Source organism: Myxocyprinus asiaticus, chromosome 2, assembly GCF_019703515.2.
Source record: "Myxocyprinus asiaticus isolate MX2 ecotype Aquarium Trade chromosome 2, UBuf_Myxa_2, whole genome shotgun sequence".
NCBI classification, from domain to species: Eukaryota; Metazoa; Chordata; class Actinopteri; order Cypriniformes; family Catostomidae; genus Myxocyprinus; species Myxocyprinus asiaticus.
Window position 1 is genome coordinate 22,021,010 of NC_059345.1, and position 21,316 is coordinate 22,042,325.

The 21,316-nt window shown below is 37.9% G+C and overlaps 2 protein-coding genes and 1 long non-coding RNA gene across 4 annotated transcripts; 2 read left to right on the forward strand and 1 right to left on the reverse strand.

Moving 5' to 3' along the window:
• Positions 1 to 1,149: 1,149 nt before the first annotated feature.
• On the forward strand, positions 1,150 to 8,302 carry LOC127455488 (uncharacterized). The gene is made up of 3 exons (XR_007899681.1): positions 1,150 to 1,317; positions 5,615 to 5,710; positions 6,929 to 8,302. It is a non-coding gene; the product is annotated as an uncharacterized LOC127455488 (long non-coding RNA).
• Positions 8,303 to 8,483: 181 nt separating this feature from the next.
• On the reverse strand, positions 8,484 to 17,478 carry mettl3 (methyltransferase like 3). Of its 2 annotated transcripts, none has more exons than XM_051722941.1 (11): positions 17,229 to 17,478; positions 16,659 to 16,849; positions 16,089 to 16,541; positions 15,823 to 15,998; positions 14,110 to 14,323; positions 13,507 to 13,694; positions 9,944 to 9,982; positions 9,741 to 9,849; positions 9,166 to 9,231; positions 8,895 to 9,007; positions 8,484 to 8,750 (listed from the first exon to the last, which is right to left on the reverse strand). In XM_051722941.1, the coding sequence occupies exons 1-11, from the start codon at positions 17,329 to 17,331 to the stop codon at positions 8,639 to 8,641; spliced, it is 1,764 nt and encodes a 587-aa protein (XP_051578901.1). In that variant the 5' UTR covers positions 17,332 to 17,478; the 3' UTR covers positions 8,484 to 8,638. The 2 variants fall into 2 exon arrangements, with proteins under 2 accessions (XP_051578901.1, XP_051578909.1); XM_051722949.1 differs by having other exon boundaries at positions 16,659 to 16,846; positions 17,229 to 17,477.
• Positions 17,479 to 17,671: 193 nt separating this feature from the next.
• pop7 (POP7 homolog, ribonuclease P/MRP subunit) lies at positions 17,672 to 20,858 on the forward strand. Its single transcript, XM_051723365.1, has 2 exons — positions 17,672 to 17,780; positions 20,016 to 20,858. The coding sequence occupies exon 2, from the start codon at positions 20,044 to 20,046 to the stop codon at positions 20,488 to 20,490; it is 447 nt and encodes a 148-aa protein (XP_051579325.1). The 5' UTR covers positions 17,672 to 17,780; positions 20,016 to 20,043; the 3' UTR covers positions 20,491 to 20,858.
• The last annotated feature ends 458 nt before the right edge of the window (positions 20,859 to 21,316 follow it).

Consider the following 21,316-nt stretch of genomic DNA (forward strand, 5'->3'; position numbering starts at 1 on the left):
ACTTTCTTTTTTCTGCTGAACACAAATGAAGATTTTTAGAAGAATATCTCAGCTCTGTACATACAGTGCAAATGAATGGTGACCAAAACTTTGAAGCTCCAAAAAGCATATAAAGACAGCATTAAAATAGTCCATACGACTCCAGTGGTTAAATCTATATAATAGGTGTGGTAAGAAACAGATCATTATTTAAATCCTTTTTTACTATAAATTCTCCTCCCTGCCCAGTAGGTGGCGACATGGGCAAATTATGTATATTGCAAAAAACAAAGAAGAAGAATGTGAAAGTGGGGATTTATATTAAAAAATAACTTTAATATTGATTTGTTTCTCACGCACACCTATCATATTGCTTCTGAAGACATGGATTTAACCACTAGAGTCTTATGGATTACTTTTATGCTGCCGTTATGTGCTTTTGCAGCTTTAAAATGTTGGCACCCATTCACTTGCATTGTATGGACCTACAGAGCTGAAACATTCTTCTAAAAATCTTCATTTGTTTTCAACAGAAGAAAGTCATACAAATCTGGGGTGACATGAGGGTGAGTAAATGATGAGAGAATTTTCATTTTTGGGTGAACTATTCCATTAACTGTGTTAAGTGTCATTACAGCACACAGAGGATTTCTATAATCCCATCTTTTGCTGTCCCTCTCATTTGGGCGTGTCCATTCATTCCTTTATGTGCCCACTAATTAAATTAATCACGTTCTCCTCTGTTCTGTTGTATTGGATTTTAGAAAATTCAGTATTTAATTTACCAATAGCAAAAAACAACTCTCAAGTCTCAAAAATCAAATCAAATCACTTTATTGTCACACAGCCATATACACAAGTGCAATGGTGTGTGAAATTCTTGGGTGCAGTTCCGATCAACATAGCAGTCGTGACAGTGATGAGACATATACCAATTTACACCAATTTACTCAGTTACATAGTTTGCATTATAGAAAGAAACTCAAGGTCTTACATGTGAGGATTCTATATAATGTAATAAACTGGTCGTGTAGAGACTAGATAGAGAATGTTTTCCTTATGCTTCACTGGAAACTTGCCAGAACTCTATCAAGCTACTGAGTGAAAGAGGAGGAGGATGAGAAAAAGGAGGAGGGTGTGCTGCTCAGATAAGCTATTTAAAGCTGAACGTCCCGTGCGCTCAGACCTGAAGCTTTCCATGTTGTCACAGCTGAACGGGATCCATCGCCGGTGATCGTTCACACTTTTGAACAATCGTAAATCGATTGGAATTTAAAGTAGATTTCTTTGCACTACAGTTCCAAAGTAGTGTGTGCGTGCGTTTCATAACAACTACTGGTGAGTCTATTGACAATTTGATTATGTATTATTTATTTGTATTATTCAATTATATTATTAATTTTTTTTTTTTAAATGCCAATTGCATTACCATGTACACATTTTCATAACATCTGCATTACGTAACTTACATTTTCAGTTATAAAAAGGTTGTTAGACACATTGGAGGTGTGTCAAAGTGGGAGTGTCTCATAACACGCATTCATGTCCAACTTTGCCTCAGGTACATTGAAAATAATAGCACAGTTGTTTGTCACAGACAATTTTCTTGACGGTTACATTTAACCAATAAGTCTATCCACTTATTATTGATCAAATAACAAATAACCGTAATAATTTTCATTCGTCGCCTGGCACAAATCTTAAGTGAATCTGCAGTAAATGTGATGTTTATTTATATCCGCTGCATAAGAATCTCGCGTTTCTCATGAGAAATGTAGTTTTCTTCTGAACTCTCCATGATCTCTTGCATTGAGATTGTATGTAACGTACTTTTCTACGAATTATGCCGTCTGTACCACGAATAGCCTTAATGTCTGCACGGGGAATCGCAAGAGACTAAGTACACATTCTTTTATCTTTAATAATTGATATACACATTCACCTGTACACAGACCCCCTGTTGCCCCTCTGGACCACCGCGTGCCCGAACGTCACGTACTGCACATACTCAGCGCGCAAATGGGCACGCGCGTGTGAGCGAGGGCAAAACAGTGCGTGATCAAGGGGGAGGCGAGTAAAATGATAAAAATAAGTAATCAAGATCATTAAACGCCATCATTTGAATTGAATTGTTTATGCCTAAACCTTTCTAATTAATGTATCTTCCAAATTATGCTATTACTGGCAAGAAAGGCACTGCTTTCATTCAAGTCTAAAAAGTCATAAAAGCCCATAAGCCCAAAACACATAGTCATCCGTGTATACAGTATACTGTATTTAGTAACTGCTATTAAATCCAAGGATTACATCCTGTCTGGTTGGCAACATTTCACTTTGACAAGTGACAAAGTAAACCACTTGGTATTGAGGGCCACATCAGCCTCTTATAATTACAGCTCTGTTGTTGTTGTTGTTGTTGTTATTATAGCCTCTTATGCATCACTTACTGCAAATACTAAGGCATAAATACAGTTTTTAAAATATTTACTTCACTTGAACATTCGCTTGCACTTTTGTGAAATTACAGCATTAACACAGGCTGAATATTTGTCTTTACAGGGCTGTACATAATATTTGTCTTTATCTGTACAGGGCTGTGTTTCCCAAAAGCATCATAAGCCTAAGTAGATTGTAGAAACCATTGCCGCCAATGGTCTCTACGATCAACTTAAGCTTACAATGCTTTTGGGAAACACAGCCCAGGTCTGTTATTTTGAAATAGCTGTAATTTCTAAACAGCACTCTGCAAATCCGAGCATGTTCTGTGATTTGGAGGAAAAATCTGCAGTGCTGTAAATCAATGTGAGAAGAGAAAAAATTGTGACGCCTTTCGTCTGTTTCTGAGAGTGTGTACTCAATGTGTCCATAGGCGGTGTCTTATTCTCAGAAAAGAGGCTGGGATATAGGAGGAGAAGGGGGATTGAAATATTGTAAAATCAAACTTCAGATTACTTAACTGTGTCAAGCCAAAGATTTTAAAGACAGAGCACAGTCATACAGATACACAAGCCACATTGCTCGCAATGTTTAGTAAATCACATAGAGAGGGCCATCATGTTGAGCCATACAAGTCCACGTTAAATACCCTATAAGGAGGTTTTGCGTGCATGTGTATACAGGGATTCATGTCTACAAGAGCTTTTTTGTAGTGTATTTAGAAGTACAAGCTTCACTAGCAAACAACTTAACTTTAAATTGTACACTTTTTACGTTATTACTGGGTCTCTGTGCAAGAACCTCTTCAAAAATAAAGCATAGGAAAAAACATTCTGTCTCTGGCCTTCCAATCTCTCTCTCTCTCTCTGTATCATTCATTATTCTTGTGCCTCCCTCACCCACCTATTTCTGATCTGTTCTGGGCCTTGTCTCTTCTGAGTTTTGCCAAAAATGGAGTGCTTTAGGGAATCAGAACAGAACCCAAAAGTTCTTCTGATGAGCCCAGTATAGAGTTATTAAAGCAGTAAGGGGAGAAGAGAAGGAAAGAGTGGAAAAACAAGAGATGATTGCAGATGTGATTGGCCGAAGCAGTGATGAAAATGTGTGTGCATTTACTAGAGCCAAGGGAAACATTAATAAAAAAATAAAAAACATTCACCTTTGCTCCTCAGCTTCATTATTGGAAAAGATCCCGAGCACAGTATTGCTCGGGATCTAGGAGCTAGGAGGTTTCTGTGGTTTTATGCGGTGACAAACATCTGAGGCACTAAGAGTTCATTTTGACATGAACTCATATCTGCAATCTTAAAATGGTGACACTGCACAACTACAATGAATAGAAGACATTGTACAGATGCTTGAAAACCTGAAACTTGAAAGTAAACAAAAGCTGAGTTAAACCAAGCTGTCCGTATACATTGACTCTTTAAATAATCTAGATCAGAAGATACCAAACTGTAAAATGATCATAAGGGAGCTACTCAAGTCAAATGACAAATGCCCATAGCTGACATGTGGACATGTGAGAGAAGACAGTGTGCATGCAAATCGGAACAGCTGCTGACACTATAATTAATCCGCAATACAAAGATATACTCCAACACCTCTAAATGGATTATATTTATTCCCCAGAGAACCTTTTGACTTTATCAGCACAGTTATTTGCAGTGACAATGTGCCTTTTTGCATTCAAATTACCATGATTGTAGCAGTTTTAGAGTGTTTTTTAGTTGTTTCATTTGTATTTTGTTTGATTTTGTCCTCAGGCTTACTCAGGCAAGCTAAGTAAGATGAACAAAACCATGTCACATCTCTCATTTTTATGAGAGTTTACCACATAACTTTGGTGGGAAAGGGCCCGGGATGGGTTGGAACATAGCGTTATGCATGAAAATGAATTCTGTTGCAATATTTCTGTTGCATGTGGTTACGTGGATCCTGTGACAGCAGTTTTGCCTGTACACTCTTTCTTTCACTCTCTATTAGTTGTGCATGTGTGTTTCTGTTTAAAGGAACAGTTCACCCAAAAATGAAAATTTGCTGATAATTTACTCACCCTCAGGCCATCCAATATGTATCAGAGTTTCTTTCTTAAAGATAAAGGCAGTGTAACATAAAGGTAGTTGGATGGAAAACATGCCATGAGGTTATTTTTTTAATGAGAGTTGCAAGCTTGACAACTGAATTTTTACATAAGCCTTTTGTCCTGAAAATGTAAACTTTTTGTAGTTTGTGATCCCACATCCCAATCAGGATTCCCATATCACTCACAATCCTATTCTACATTCTCTCGCACAAATTTGCCCCCTCTAAACTTTCTCAGCCACTTAAGTTCCTTATATTGGTTTCTGGGGAAGATCTCTAGAGTCACAGAGCATATCAGAACAGTGTGAAGTCAACTCACACACACTGAAAATGAACCTTTAACTCTTTGCACTACAAACCGAAGGCCAAATAGCTGATAAGAGGAGCCTCCATTAGGGCCATGGAAAGCTCATACATCTGGAGATCTAATATTTGTCAGAATAACAACAGCAGAGCATGTATTTTGAACGCGAGTTCATAAACTAATTAAAACATGATTAATATGCTTAGCAGCTGTCAAAGTGATTTGAAACTGCCATGCACATGGCCCATATATAAGATTACTCTAGAGACAAACCAACCGCCCATCCCCATCATTAAGAACATGACCTGGCATGTAATACCATGACTACCAGTCATGGATTTACTATATCGGATGTCTCTGTGTAGTCTAACCAGTCTGACGTCGTTTAATGGGATTAGACCGCAGAGCAGAGGTCTCCTGGTCTGTTATGTAGGACTTGATGTTATTATCCCTCAATTGCACACGTGAGACATGCTGCCTAAACTTGGTCAAGTGAGTGATGGTATCTTCTGGGTTATCAAGTGGGCGCCCTCTTTCCTCGATGTTTCGCTGATAGGCCCACGAGAACGCGTTGTTCATAGACTGCCAGCCATAATGAGATTAAGATTAGACAGTACATCAAAGTCACGCTCACGGGTTAATTTTAGGAAACGAATGTTGAGAACAAACAGCAAGAGTTTTATTCTGTTGACTGGCACCAGAAGACTAACTAACAACTGTGACTTTACAATTGTTAGTTTAGAAAAATAGTGTTTAAAATGGTCACGCAAAGAGTCAAACATTCTGACAGGACTTTTTCTTGTTTTGTAGCGCCCCCTTTTGAAATGGGTGTGAAGATGCTGCAGTGCTTCCCATTCTACAGACGCTGCAAGGAGAGGTGCAAAAGACAGTGCCCTCCAGAGACGGGTAAGATACTTGCTGTAATTTAAACATTTAACTTTATAAAGGGAGCTATTTTAAGACAAAAACTTGGCTACTTGATAATCTTGCCAAACGATGAATGGGGTTGTTGACATGAAATGTCAAGATGTGGCAGCAGTGTCTTGCAGTGTGACGTGCTATAGTTAATCTGAAACACATTTTTCTTAAACAAATTCTATAATTTATCATATAATTGTTTATTATTATTCAAGTATATTGATGTTTAATTATTATACATGCAGTTTTATGACCATATTAAGAAACTACATGGAATATTTGTTCTTTTAAAAATGAACTTGTCACATTTGAGTGAACTGCAAAACAGTTAAAGGCATAGTCCACCCAAAATGAAAATTCTCTCATTATTTACTCACCTTCATGCCATCCCAGATGTGTTTGACTTTCTTTCTTCTGCAGAACACAAACAAAGATTTTTAGCAGAATATTTTAGCTCTGTAGCTCCACACAATGCAAGTGAATGGTGACAAGAACTTAATAGATCCAAAAAGCATAAAAGTAATCCATACGACTCCAGTGGTTAAATCTATATCTTCAGAAGCGATATGATAGGTGTGGGTGAGAAACAGATCAATATTTAAGTACTTTTTTTACTCTAAATTCTTCTCCCTGCCCAGAAGGTGGCGATATGCACAAAGCATGCAGATTACCAAAACCAAAAGAAGCAAGTGGAGATTTATAGTAAAAAAGGACTTAAATATTGATCTGTTTCTCACCCACACCTATCATATAGCTTCTGAAGATATGGATTAACTACTGGAGTAGTATGGATTACTTTAATGTTGCCTTTGTATGCTTTTTAGACCTTCAAAACTCACTTGCATTGTATGGACCTACAGAGCTGAGATATTTTTATAAAAATCTCAGTTTGTGTTCAGCAGAAAACAGAAAGTCATAGACATCAGGTATGGCATGAGGGTGAGTAAATGATGAGAGAATTTTCATTTTTGGGTGAACTATCCCTTTAAAGTGAATAGAATTGTGAAAATGCTATATTTCATATAAACTTTCCCTCTTACATTCATGTACATTTTAATCTAAAATTTTTATGTTGAAAACAATTTGTCAACCACTCAAGTATTATTTTATCCATTTGTTTTTATGATGTGCAATTTTTTTTAAATTAAGTTAGATGGTTCTAAACTTGTTTTTTTTTATCCTACCCTGCTTTGTCTACTCCTCTAGCAGTAGCAAGTGAAGAGCTGAAACCTCGACTGTTGTCCACTGCCTCCTGGGGCAGTGAAGGGGACAGTGGCAGTAGTCCAAGCTGCCCACAGGCCTATTTTTCCCACAAGGCTCGGCTCTCTCTCCGACACCGGATGGACAGCAACATCAATGCAGTGGATGCCACATACTAACTCTGTCCTGCAAGTGGTCTCTTAAGAATTCTTGAAAGTGAACTTTGGCCTTTCAGCTACAAACCAGTTTACATCCCTTGGTTGAGAGCCTTTGAGGGTAACTTTTGGATGAGACACTGGGAAGATGGAAAAAGCAGCATGAAAGACAACTATTCGAATTTGTGCTCTAAATTTCACCTCCAGTGGCACTGATGAGTGTCAGCATTACACATTTTAACAATGTCAAGATACAGAAAGTGTATAAATGTCTCTAACATAATGGTACAGCTGAGTGTCATTTGGTGAAAGGGGAAATGACAAAACACTCTAGTGAGTGATGTTTACATGATCAATAAGTGCTTTTTGTGTAGCCTGTAGTATTTGTAATCTGCAGTATCTTTTATACATGTAGCTGTAGTATCTGTGATTTTAATTTTAAATGAACTAGATGCTTCTGGTTGGTTTAATCTGAGGAGACACAGATATGCAACTGATTATTTTGAGCTAGAGAACAATTAGTTCAACAATCAGAAGTTCACTCTACGTAAGCCTCACTGGTCATAAATTTAGTGTATGAGCAACTGAATATGTCTTTTTTCACATAAATGGAAAGGAGAATTTCAAAGCTCTTTTATCTTTCTAAGTGCCATTGTTTTCCCTACAAGCTGTAAAAGATACATTAACATCCATATAGCGTGCACGGCTATAACTTAAAATTTCAAGTTCAGTTTTATTATCTAGAATTTCAATGCCTTCTGAAATAAAACATATTTTGCTCCAGAAAGGTAGTTTAAGCAATGGCTTAATGTACGATTTTATGGTCTCACCAACTAATGTATTAACATACAGATGGCCGATTTCTAAATCTTTAAGAGTTGTTCTTTCGATTTGATGTATAAGAAATTCAAGAAGATGGAGATGTTCATCATGATCAACTCATTGCTTCTGTTACTACAAATGTCTGTAAAAAATGTTTCACATGTGCTAACAAAGTATGTGCATCTGGCTGTCTTCAATTTGTCTGAGTGCATGTATAAACATTTGAGGTTTCTAAATGTTATATATGGTTTCGTTTTACACCCTAAACTAGGAAAAGAACAGAGAATTCACAAGACACTGTAACGTGGTCATGATTAATATTACTGTTATGAATGATTCCTTAAGATATTTTTGTACGAGACAATGTGAAAATTTTCTAAAATAAAATACAAATTTTAGCAAATACCTGCAATTTTGTTTTCATTGTCAACTGTAAGAAAAAAATTAACAAATAAAAAATAATGTTTTTCAAAAAGTGTCTTAATTTTTATACTATTCTCACATAAATGTTGTCTCTTTGAAAATTATCTGACGTAGCCAAAAAAACAACAACAACAAAAAAAAACGACAACGACAACTAAAAACAGATTTCAGTGTTTTTATTAAAAAAATTTAAAAAAATTTTAAAAAAGGAAAGTGGTACAAAAAGCTGTTATTGACACTGGCAAGTCCTGTTTGAAATCATCTTTCAGTGTTGAGACCTGTGGCTTTGTGACTATACATCTCACTATTCCAGTCCTCACATGTTTTTAGGTTTAGAGATGACTCCGTCAGGGTAGCGCTTCTTAAAACGTGCAACTACTTCAGGGTCTAAAAGGTGAATACCATCCAGCTGATTACCAAGAGTTATCCTGCAAATAAAAAAATAAATAAAAAAAGGAGTAGCGAGTGAGATAAGTGAGTAAATATTAAAGGCAAAATGTGTATATTATTGAAAAATCGACTTTGTTTTGTAAATGATTTGGACATCAAAATAGCTCCTGAACCCGACTCACCAATTAGGCTGCACATTGTGTGGTCTGCCAAACAATTCAATCTTTCGTGTCCCTGGTGACAAACGTTCGATCATTCCATAGATCTCATCTGGTTTATGACTAGTGGAGCGGACCTTTTGTGTAAACAGATGACAGATGTTGCTGATCATTTAAAGTTGTTGTTACAAATATACATTTGAGCTACAGAAACTACACAGGTTATCAAACAAAATGAATATGTGTAGTTTACTAGTTTATCATTGCTTTATCAATGACAATGATTATGACTGACCTCCGCCACTATGACATCACAATCAAGGCCTCTGTTAAAACCTTGTGGGTTTCCTTTTACACCCACCTAGAGAAAGAATGAATATATTAGCTGATATCAGTGTCAGAAATGAACTTTTCCATTGAGGGACATCATTTGCCGCCTAAATTAAAATTTTAGGAGCATTATTTTTACCTTTTTATTTATATAAAAATATACAGTGTGTCATCCTTTATGTCAAATACTTCATTGTAATCATCTCCTTAACATAAACTCTTAATATTAAATTAATTACATTAAATATCAATATTATATATACATCAAATATTATTATATAATAATTGATGTCTATTCATATAATTTTATTTATTATATTTCCCATAAAATTAAATAAACTTATATTTATGTGTTAATATGGAATTAGGCCTAGAATAGAACAATAAGAACTAGATCATGTTACAAATAAAAAACACTCAGAATGCCCCGACTTTTGATTTCTGGGGCATGTTTGTCACTTTCGGTGGAATTTCTCCCCGATCCCCCTTAATTTCTGACCCTTGCTCAAAAATAATTTATATTTTTACATACACACATACCAAGCAATGCTCTTTGCCATGATTCAGCCAGTGTCCAGTCCTTCCAGTGCGAATTATTCGCTGGAGCTGGTTGGTCTTTACCCAGATAATCTCATCTACACGCTCATAGCTTAACAAATAATAAAAATAAATAAATAAATAAAAATGTAGTTTCAGTTTAAGAGACATCCCTCTTTGCACTGTGTACATTTCAAGGAACCTACCCCCATAAACTCAGACACTCTCGACCCAGCTCCATAGCTCTGTAAAGACAAAAGATGTACTATTGTTGACTTGCATTTGGATTATTGCCAAGCTAGCATTACATCATCTCCTTTCAACTTATACAGATCATGTATACATAGATAAAAAAATATGTATGGCAAGCATATACCAATGGAGCTACCGTACATTAGTGGTCGACCGATATATCGCAGAGGCCGCTAAATCGGCCGATATTCTGATTTTTTTCATTATCGCATCAGCCGAAAAATTCTCCCGTTTGGTCGATTTGTTTCTTGAGGGCGCTGAGAATCGCCTGCTTGAATGTGAAGTGACTGAGACATGTAAGCGACCAATCACGGTTCGGTTTCTTGTTGCGTACCATTGTGTTACTACAATAATAGACCAGTGTGCAACACAATGTCATTTAAACGGTCCGCATATCAGAGCCGTGGCAGGCGCGTTTGAGCTCATAATGTTAAAGTGTTTGCCTGTTTCATTCACCCTCTCTCTCCTCAACAGTTCCCTGTAACTTTTAACTGTCTTGTCTAATGGTAAAAAGGCAAATATCAATAAAACAAATATCTTATACCGTCTGCAAATATGCGTATAACCTCTAAAACACGTATTCTAACAGTCATTCCTCAACAGATCACTGTCACCTTTAACTTTGTTTTCTAATGATAAAAAGGCAAATATCAATAAAACTTGTCTTATATACCGTTTGGTATATAATGGCTCTCTGACGTCCTTCCTGAACATCGGACTGACCTCAGGGTGGCTGAGAGGAGATGCCGGAAATCTAAAGATCCAGCAGATCTGGGTAAGTATCAGTCTCTGCTTGCATCTTTTTCAGATAACGTTAAATCTGCAACAACTTCCTATTACAAGGACCAACAGCACCACAGACACTCGCAGCTTATTTAGAACATTCAACACACTTCTCTGGTCCTCCCCCTCCACCTCACTGACAGCAGACGTCTTTGCCACATTTTTTTACTAATAAGGTTACAGCCATGAGCAATAAATTCTCAGCACAACATCCTCTCAAACACCTGCCTCCTGCATGCAGCTCTTCTGTCTCTATGTTCTCTCCTCTGACTGATACTGAGGTCTCTAAACTCCTCCTCTCCAACCACCCCACCACCTGTTCCCTTGACCCCATTTCTTCAAACCTTCTCCAAACCATCTCTTTGTGCATCCTACCTGCACTCACACACATAATTAGCACATCTCTACTTACAGGCATTTTTCCCACTACATTTAAGCAGGCTCGAGTAATCCCGCTGCTTAAAAAACCTGCACTTAACCCCACACAAGTAGAACACTCAGACCAGTCTCTCTCATCCCATTCATGGTGAAAACACTTGAAAGGGCTTTTTTCAATCATATCTCTGCCTATCTCTTGCAGAACAAGCTGCTGGATGACAATCATTCAGGCTTTAAAAGTTGACACTCCACCGAGACTGCCCTGCTGTCTGTCATCGATTTGCTGAGACAGGCGAGAGCTGGATCCAGATCATCTGTCTTGATTCTACTGGAACATTCTGCAGCCTTTGACACAGTCAACCATCAGATCCTACTCTCCACCCTCTCTACTCTGGGCATCACAGGAACTGTGCTTGGCTGGTTTAATTCCTATCTCTCAGATAGGTCCTTCAAGGTAGCCTGGAGAGGTGAGGTGTCCAAGTCACATCAGCTACTTACTGGAGTACCTCAGGGCTCAGTACTTGGGCCACTACACAACATCACTGGGACCCATCATTCAGGCACATGGTTTCTCTTACCACTGCTACGCTGATGACATACTGCTCTACTTGTCTTTCCAGTCCAAGGACACCATGGTGAATGTTCGAATCTCTGCCTGTTTGGCAGACATCTCGGCCTGGATGAAGGAACACCACCTGCAACTTAACCCAGCCAAGACTGAGCTCCACGTCTTTCCAGCCAACCCTGCTGTTGAACACAATATCACCATGCAGCTGAGTTCAACTACAGTAACGCCTTCCAAAACGGTCATAAATCTAAAGGTAACCATCGATAACCAACTCAATTTCACAGACCATGCCTCAAAGACAGCACGATCACTTGTCATAACTAGACTAGACTACTGTAATGCTCTCATTGCAGGCCTCCCTGCATGCACAATAAGTCTTCAAAAAACAGCTAAAAACACATCTCTTCCATGAGCACTTAACCATTCACTTATAAATTATATATATATATATATATATATATATATATATATATATATATATATATATATTCTTGTTGCACTCTAATCTGTCTTGAATACTACTATTCTGATGCAAGTGAAACTTTGCAATGCAGCACTTTTCGTACCACTGTCTCCTTAAGATGAATCGCTTATGATGTATTATTCCTGTTTTGTAAGTTGCTTTGGGTAAAAGCGTCTAACAAATGAATAAATGTAAATGTTTGCAAATATGCAGATATCTCGTTTAAACAGATGTAATTCATGAACCTCATGAAAATCCAGCTTTTTCTTCCCGATGAGCACTTATCTAATATCTTCCTTTGAAGATTCACAAATCAAAATGGTCAGTACATGTCAATCCAAGCAGGTGATCCAGGCCGTTTAAACTGTCAGGAGATTAAGGCTCGCGCTGGACCCGCACAAGCGTGTGTGTGCAACTTCAAGGCTGCGTCCGAAACCAGGAAAATGCTGCCTCCGGAGGCTGTATTCAGAGGTAGGATGAAAATAAGGTGCTTTTCAAACTGTTCGGAGACCAGTTTCCTTAAGAGTTCCATTCATTCAAAACAGCTGTTAGTTAAGCCATTAACTGATTAGGCAGCACGTAGCAAGTCAGCTGCCAACGTTTTTGGATGAAGCCCAAGGTAAAAGCACTTCACGTGTGCTATAAGTAAATGTCTTATTCACTATGCACTGTATGTACAATTGGTTTAATTCTGTATTTTTTTTTGTTGAGAAAATGTGATTGTTAACGTGGACATGCCATCCATGGTTGCTGGACTACTGTGTGTACTGTTATTTCCTTCTTCCTAATATATTATCAATTTCTTTATGTGCAAATAAATTACTTAAAATTTATGACTAAACAGAAATCTGAAGAATGTGCTATCTACCATATAAAATAAATTATATTTTTGTGTGAAATTGAGTAAATATATTGCTAAATAAGAGTTATATATTCTTTTTTTTTTTTTTTTTTGCAATTTTATGTTTGTTATTTACTATATTAAATTGTGTGATATATTGGCATTGTATCGGCCTATCGGCCACCCTGCCCTCTGGATATCGGCATTGGCCATTAAAAGACCCATATTGGTCGACCACTACTGTACATAAAAGTTAAATCAGACACGTCAAGTCAAATGTGTAGAGCTAGTTTAATGTGTAATTCTCCTATATAAAAAACACGTATGGCATGACCCCAAGTATTATTAGAGAATAATTTAATGTTGCATGTAAATGTACATTTAGCTGTGGATTACAAATGATGCCAAAATGATCTAATGATTACACAGAGACTACAAGGTCTGATGATAAGCTTTGTGTGCTGTGATCCCCTAGAGCCTCTACCTTCCTGTCACCCAGAGGAAGAGGAAACCGTCATCCTGCAATATAGGAATGTTGAGTTTCCTCATCTCGTCGTCTGTGAGCGTTCCATAGGGAAGCTCCATGTGGATGTCCCACGGTGGGTCGGCCATCACCACTGCAAACTTCCCCAGGATGGACACATCCAGATAACGGATATCACAGCAAATCCACTAAGAGGGGGGGAGGGGGGTGTCAGAGAGGACATCTGAAATGTGTCTTAAAGTTAAATTTCAACCTATAATTAGTTATTACATTCAAATTATATTCATATTATAAATTTGTTTTATCAAAAATGAGGAAAAAACAAGCAATTTATCATAAATTAGCCAACAATATTAGCAGCGCTGTAATACCAAATTTCAACAGCAGTATGAGAAATGAAGCATAATGACAATGACTCAAGCAACGAGATAGGGATAAATGCAATAGTAAATGTGCAATAGAAGATAAGTCTGGAAAGCAATTCAAGATCAGACTAGGAGACTAAACCTAATTCCACATTGTATTGTTAACTGTAATCAAACCATTTTCATATTGTTATTGGGCATTATCAGGGGTTGTGGAACAGGCTAATGCTTCCAATACCTGTGAAGGAAACAGCTTGCCCACGTTGCTATCTCCTACAGTGGAGTGCAGTCCAAGCTCAGTGGCACCTGCTTGTGGCCCCAAGGGGTCACCCTCTGCTTCAGGAGGGCTGTCAATCTCATAGTGCACATATTTACAAGTGTCCATGTGGAAACAGGTGTTCAGAAAGGAGCAGTCGCCCAAGCTCTCATCTGTGTGTTTATTAATGATGCGCCTTGAAAATTCAAATGATAATAACATTCAACAATGGATAGTTACACATTAATCAACAAATGAGCAACCACAGAAAAACATGCTCAGATAATAATATGATAATTTTCATATAATAAAAAATATTAGGAAGAGATATTTAGATTATAAATTGAGGTCTACAAGACTATGATTGAATAGGGATGCTTAAAATGTCATATTTTCAAATTCGACTATTCAGTGGGTTGTTTGCACATCTAAATTATTATTAGTTATAATTATAATTATTATTAGTCCATATTAAGCAAGCCCTGTACAATTAGGTTGGTTTCAGATATTCAACAAATAGGCTAAATAACCATAGCCTTTTATTTCACAAGCTCTTTTTAACCACATTTACCGTTTCAGGTGTTTACAAGGCATTTACTTATTAAGCATAATCGTGCATTAAGATCAGGCATGTAAAGGCACGCTCAGTGATTGTCTTGAAATTTATTGTCGAAGGTGGTGAATTTGTTTGTTTGTTTTACAGAGAGCGGTCTAATTTTTTTCTTCAGACTGCAGTGACATCTGACTGACCAATGACATAAGAGCATTTTGTAATTTTTCTAGAGTTGCTGCTGCTGCACAACCCAGTGCATTGGTGTCGCTAATCAACTGGCAAACACAGGTGCTGTGCTCTCTTACTCGTCTCATGCACAAAAACTCAACAAAAATTGTCAGAGAGCACAAAAAACCAAGGAAAATGTTGTTTGCAATTCTGATGACTTTGCTTTAATATTTCTTTTTTTCTTTTTTGCAGCATATTTTAAATGTGTTTATATATTTTTGATTCATGATTGTTATTTTTTAATCTGCGCTAATTATTTTGATCTGCGCTTTTTATTTATTTTTGTGCTTATTATTTTTTTATCTGCACTTATAATTTTTTGATTCACGCTTATTATTTTTGGATCCGTGACTGCAATACTTTTGACAGGATTTTGATCCCATAGAATATACTCGTTGCAAGATTCATGCATTAATATAAAGAGAGAAGACACTGGACGTATGTAACAGCGCTCTTTAATCACCTCACTTGCACAAAAAACATAGATTCTATACTCCTCTAAATGCATCAAAAACATGGAAAGAACATAATGAAACGGTTATGCCAAATTAGGTAAATAACTGCATTAAATATATTAATTTAATGGATTGACAGCTGAATGTTTAAAGATTCATGCACCAGAATAAATGTTTTAAAACAGTGGCGCCAACTGTACAGGGTATCCAAGTTTTTTTTTTCATTTTATTTGTTTCGGTCTCGGTGTGAACAGACCTTTCATTGGCAGTTCGTCTCTCACAAATTCATCACATATTTAGTGTGAATAGGCCTTTAGAATGTAATCATGCTGAAACCTTCTCCAAGAAGATGTGTCTCTAAATTAATTCCCTTTAAAGCATAAAACATTTAAAAGCTACATACTAAATAATCTGCATAAACTCACTAGACGACCATCCTGTGTGTGAGTGAGGGCTGACCTGAAGTGCAGCTTGGTGCAGGGCTGAGGTGTTTCCCCAGATTGCACACACTCCTCTTTGGTCCCATAATCGCAGAACTCCTGCACTTGAGCTCTGCCTCGCGAGCGGAACTTCTCCACAATCGACTGCTCCTTCGCTGAACTAGTGTTCAACAGCTCTAGGATCTCTTGGCTCACCTGACACAGACCCCACATACATATAAATACACATATACAAACACAGACATTTGGGGAAGGTTCTGCTGACTTGCTTCTTAATTATTGTACCTTTTTGCTTTGCTGTTCCTTGGTGGACTGCTGGCTCAGTAGACTCTCAATCTCCATGTCCAGGTGAGATGCTTGGACCTTATTGCCCCGCCCCTTTTTCTCAACAGCACCCCCTCCACCCCCAGATGATCCGGTAAGCTGCAGGTTGGAGGCAGATGCCAGCGAGACAGACGATCTCTTGGGAGGAGAAGATGGTGCTTGAAGCAAAGGGGAGGAGCCTGGAGCTCTTTTTTGATGAATGTCATCTCCTTTTCTTTTGACGGCAGTTCTCTGTGGCTGGGCTGCACTCCCTATCATAGCCCATAGTTTGGTGTGATCGACAGATATAACGAGGGTAGAGGAGGAGGAGGATGAAGAGGCAGTGATGGAAGGCTGCCGAACCTCAATAAGCTCTTGAGCAGAAAATTTGAGTAGGAGACTTTGGATGCAGGCATGGGAAACTGGAGATTCAGACTGAGTAAAAGTAAATAAGCGAGAGCAAAAAACAAGGGTGAGGGAGAGAGACAAGACAAGAGCGTTTCTAGGATGTTCGTAATAAAACACATACACAAGCATGCTGACAGCTCTTACTGTGCTTAGCTGGTTGGTGATAGCAAGGGAATCGATTGGCAAAGAAAGATTCAAGTCAGACAGGTATCCCAGCAGCCGTCTCTCTAGTTCTGGGTCTGGAGGCTGCTCAACTTCCAGCTGTGGCAGACTCTGGAGGGCCGGTCCTGGGCTGTCGCTCCTTGCAGATACTCCCTCACCACTTCCAATCTCTGCTAGAAACAGGAACTCATTGTTGGAAAATGCCCATGCAGTAGGTAGCACTATAGACTTGTAATCCATTCACTGATATGACAACTCTAATGGTTGAAACTTGGTTCAACGGTACATTCACACTGAAAATCAAATACTCCAGTTCTCAGTTTTACCTACATTTATAATGCTGCCTCATTTTTTGATGGAACCCAGTGTGGTCTAAATCAAGTAAACCAAGCTGACGTAATAAGTAACATGTTCAAATGATTTGCTGTAGTAATTATATCATTACTTTACCAGCTAGACAGATTTTATTAGCAGGTAAATCAAATGCTACGAACACAGCTCGCAGTTTTGCACATCTGACAGCTGCTACATAATAAAGTTACCCAAACACACCAATGCTCAGTTGAGTGTTGTCTTTTCTTCTCCTCTGCAGCCTCTCTCGCAGTGAGTCCAGCTGCTTTTTGTGCGCTTGGATGTGACTCCATGTGTCCGACATGGCCTAGTTACAACTAGAACCAGAGAACCTTACGAATGAAATAAAAGTTGACATGAATTTAAGTTTAGGTCGAGTAAAAAAAAAGGCGGAGTGCCTGAATCGTTCATACACACTATAGCGCCGCCAAACTGGTGGCCCTTCAAAATAAAAGACCGCCATAGCGTAATTATCGTCATTTTAGTGCTACCAGCCTCATAGTGGCACTAAGACACTTAAAACTTATTTACTTGATAGATATTAATTTATAATTGTATAACTGACAGTACATAACGTTTCCTCTAAAACTAGTGGTTTGTATTATGAAATCATAGAGAGCGGCTTTAAGAAGCAGTTCCGGTGCGCGTGAGAGCTCTTTCGTCACATGAAGAAAGACCTGCAGAGGAAACACGCATACGAATTATTGTGTTTAGCAGCTATTCATCGAGAAAGACAGGCGCCGGCATTTCAAGGTATTGCAAAGGCATGAAACAACGGCTATGTAAATTAATTAAGTATGTTGATTAATCCGTGATAGCCTACCGTAAGCTTCTTCATTCATTTGGCTTGGGAAAATAAAATTATGCTCATAAACAGGTGCTGAAAATAAAATGTAATAAATAAAATACGATTATATACTTAATATAAAACCAAAATCAATACCAAATACCAAATATAAAACATCTATGTGCGCACAGTTTTTACTGGGCCAATGCGAAAATCTGATATATGGCCATATATGAACATTAAATTGTCCCTCAATAATTGGGGCATGTATGAATGTATTCACATTCCACCACGATTTGAGAAAATGTGTGATACCCAAATGAAGCACTTTGGTAGGGTTTTGAAATATATATGTGTGTGTGTTTTTTTTTTTTTTTTTCTATCAGTGAAAACCATTCATGAACAAACATAATGTTTTACATATATTGCAAATAGGGCTGGCAAACAATTAAATTGTTTAATTGAATTAAAAATATGAAATGCAGATTAATTGAATTAATTACATGTATCAGTTTTTGCTGAAATAGGCCCCAAATAAAGATAATTTAGTGTGTAATAAAGTAATTACTCGTGTATATATAATAAGTATAATGTAATATATATTTATATGATAATTCAAAAAGGCTTTATTAATATATATATTAAATAATTTAATGAATAATTTAAAGATATTACATTATTGTGGCAGAGGAGTAAAGCATTGATTAGACAATAAAAGGCATAAGAAGTTAATGTATTGTTTGGTTTATTTGCATATCATTGAACATAACACTATCACTGACCTACAGTCTACAGCAATCAATTTAGCAAAGGACAGGATGCGTTCTTGCATTTGGTCTGTACGCTACCATGGGCAGCGCTTGGGTAGGCAACTGAGGTTTAAGCCCGGAATGTTTTCAGTAAAGCCCCAAATGTTTTTATTATCTTGTAGTGATGTCAATAGTACCAGTGCTTCAGTATCAAGTTCATACTAAATATATATTTTTAATAATAAGTGACATACAGTATATATAAATAAATGACACTATTCGTTCTACACAGTATAGATAATACCAAATATTGACACAATTCAGTACCCATGTGCTGTCTTGTTGGGCAGCTGTTTTCCAGTACTCATGTGAATGTGCATGCATGCAAGAAGAGCACTCACGATTGTGGCTGTCAATAGAGTTTGAACAGACAAAATGCGGTCTTGGTGAAGTATTAGACACTGTGTTGAGAGTTGGTCCGTCCAGATGCATTAAGTATATCACCCTGAAAGCAATGAGTAATATACAGATGTGCTTGAGGAATTTGCAGACTTTGTCACGAACCAGGACATTTGCATTTTTTGCAAAGCTCTTTTATTAAGACACGATGACATGAAAATCACAAACTTTGGCAAATTTAGCAATAATTTTTTGCCGTATAAGCACCTATTTTAGCCTACTTGCAGCCTGCAATCCTCTAAACTAACTTAAAACACTCCACAGATTAATAATAGGTTATTAAACTCAATTGCACACAATGTGCATCAAACTACTGAGTGCTCAAAGGGACAAAAATTTTGTCTTTTGTAAATCACGTCTTAAAATACATAGTGTTAAAGTACGCAGCTTCTGGTCTTTGAGCATATCCAAGGCAGAGACCAAAGCTAGTGGGACCTTTTTGTTAAATTTTATGTAAGATTTACTTCATAAATGACGCCCCACAGATGCAACATTTAAACTTATTTTAGCCAATGAAGTGTTTTATATTTGGACATTTCATCAAAGGATAGCCTCATTCGTATCCACAGAGGTCTGGGCTAAGCTCAGAATATTGACTGATCCTAGAACTGCCCCTTGCGTCAGATGGACACTTTTGAAGTGTCTCACTGTGGTTGTGTCGCATTTCACTGGCTTACAGCATCTTTAGCCATGAATGCCATAATTTTTAGGATACTAATTTTAAATGTAATTTGAAAAGTCATAAAATGCATTTTGGGACCCCTGCAGTCAGCTGTAGGTTTGTTGCCTTTACAGCTGCACATTGCTTGTACAGCTGGAGCTGTGCTTACCGCTCTCTGCTAACTGCGAGACGCAAAAACATGAATGTGGTACTTCAAGCCTGAATTGCTACATTGGTTGGAGTGTCCTTATTTGCAATATATCACACTTCTGTATGGGGATGAAGAATGCATTGTTAAATGTTATAAAGTTTTTCTCTTTGTGTTTGTACAGTGGTTTTCTACACTATCAACCTCCTGACATGGCTGAGCCACGAAGCCCGGTGTGTGCATCTGTACCCCACACTCCAATGGTGTTGCCCACCCCTGAGGGCTCCACTCTAGAAATGGACCCAATGGAGTACACCCTTCGTAAGCGCCTGCCTCGCAAACTGCCCAAACGGCGAAATGATGTTTATGTCAATATGAAAACAGACTTCAAGGCCCAGCTGGCGAGGTGTCAGAAGCTTCTGGATACTCACAGGGAAATCTGCATCCACGGTCTGGGACTGGCTATTAACCGGGCCATTAACATCGCCCTGCAGCTGCAGACGTCCAGCCAGGGTGCGCTGCAACTGGCGGCCAACACATCCACCGTAGAACTGATTGACGATCTGGAGCCCGAGGATCCAGATGAGGCTGGAGAGCCGCTTACACGCACCCGCAATAACTCGGCCATCCATATCAAGGTGTTTTATCCTAATCCGTAAAGCCAGCACAATGCGTGGGACAGAGACTTCATGAACATTATTTGAAAGTTTATGATGTTTAGCAGTGCTTTAAAGGAATGCATGTCTTTTCTGTCTTGTGTAAACAGAGAAATTCTGGAAGCTCACACTGATTTTGCCTATTAAATTCATTGTTGTGCTGTTTTGAAATGTTTTTCTTTTACATCTACAAAAAATTATTAGACAGGAAATGTGCCATATATATCACCAAAATGTTTTTTACTGCTTTAAGAGTGGTTCTGTGTTGATATGTTTGTTTTCTTGTATATACCTGCAAATCACCGAGATAAACACCCAGCTGTTGTGACTTGAAGATTCATAAAATCGAAGATAAAACAAAAATGATGGCATTTCCTGCTCACTGTTTTTTGGGGATTGGGAGAGTTGACAATTTCAAGCAAAGAGTCCTGTTTGGATGGTTGAGTAGCAAGATATTGGTATAAGCGGCTTTTGGCTGGGAAGAACAGCAGCTCATTTTTTTTTTATAAATGTATTTTTGGTTGATGGGTGGTTATCCCAGCTGAAAAATCGTAAAACATGCAGTGATACAAAATGTTGGTTCTTAGAGGGCTGAAAAAAATTGCAGATGAAATAGTATGTCATCACCTCCAAGGAGCCATGCACTGATCACCCGGTGTTCCAGTGTAAGAGGGCATTATTTTAAAAGTGCTCTGATTTCTTGTTAAACATGCTCAGTGGGTTCTAAAACTTTACTGAGGAAAGGGAGATAAAGAGAGAAAAGCCTGTGAGTTTATGAAGTCTGGGGAGTCAAGCTTTGTTTTCAAGCTTTGTGGTCCTAGGAGACACA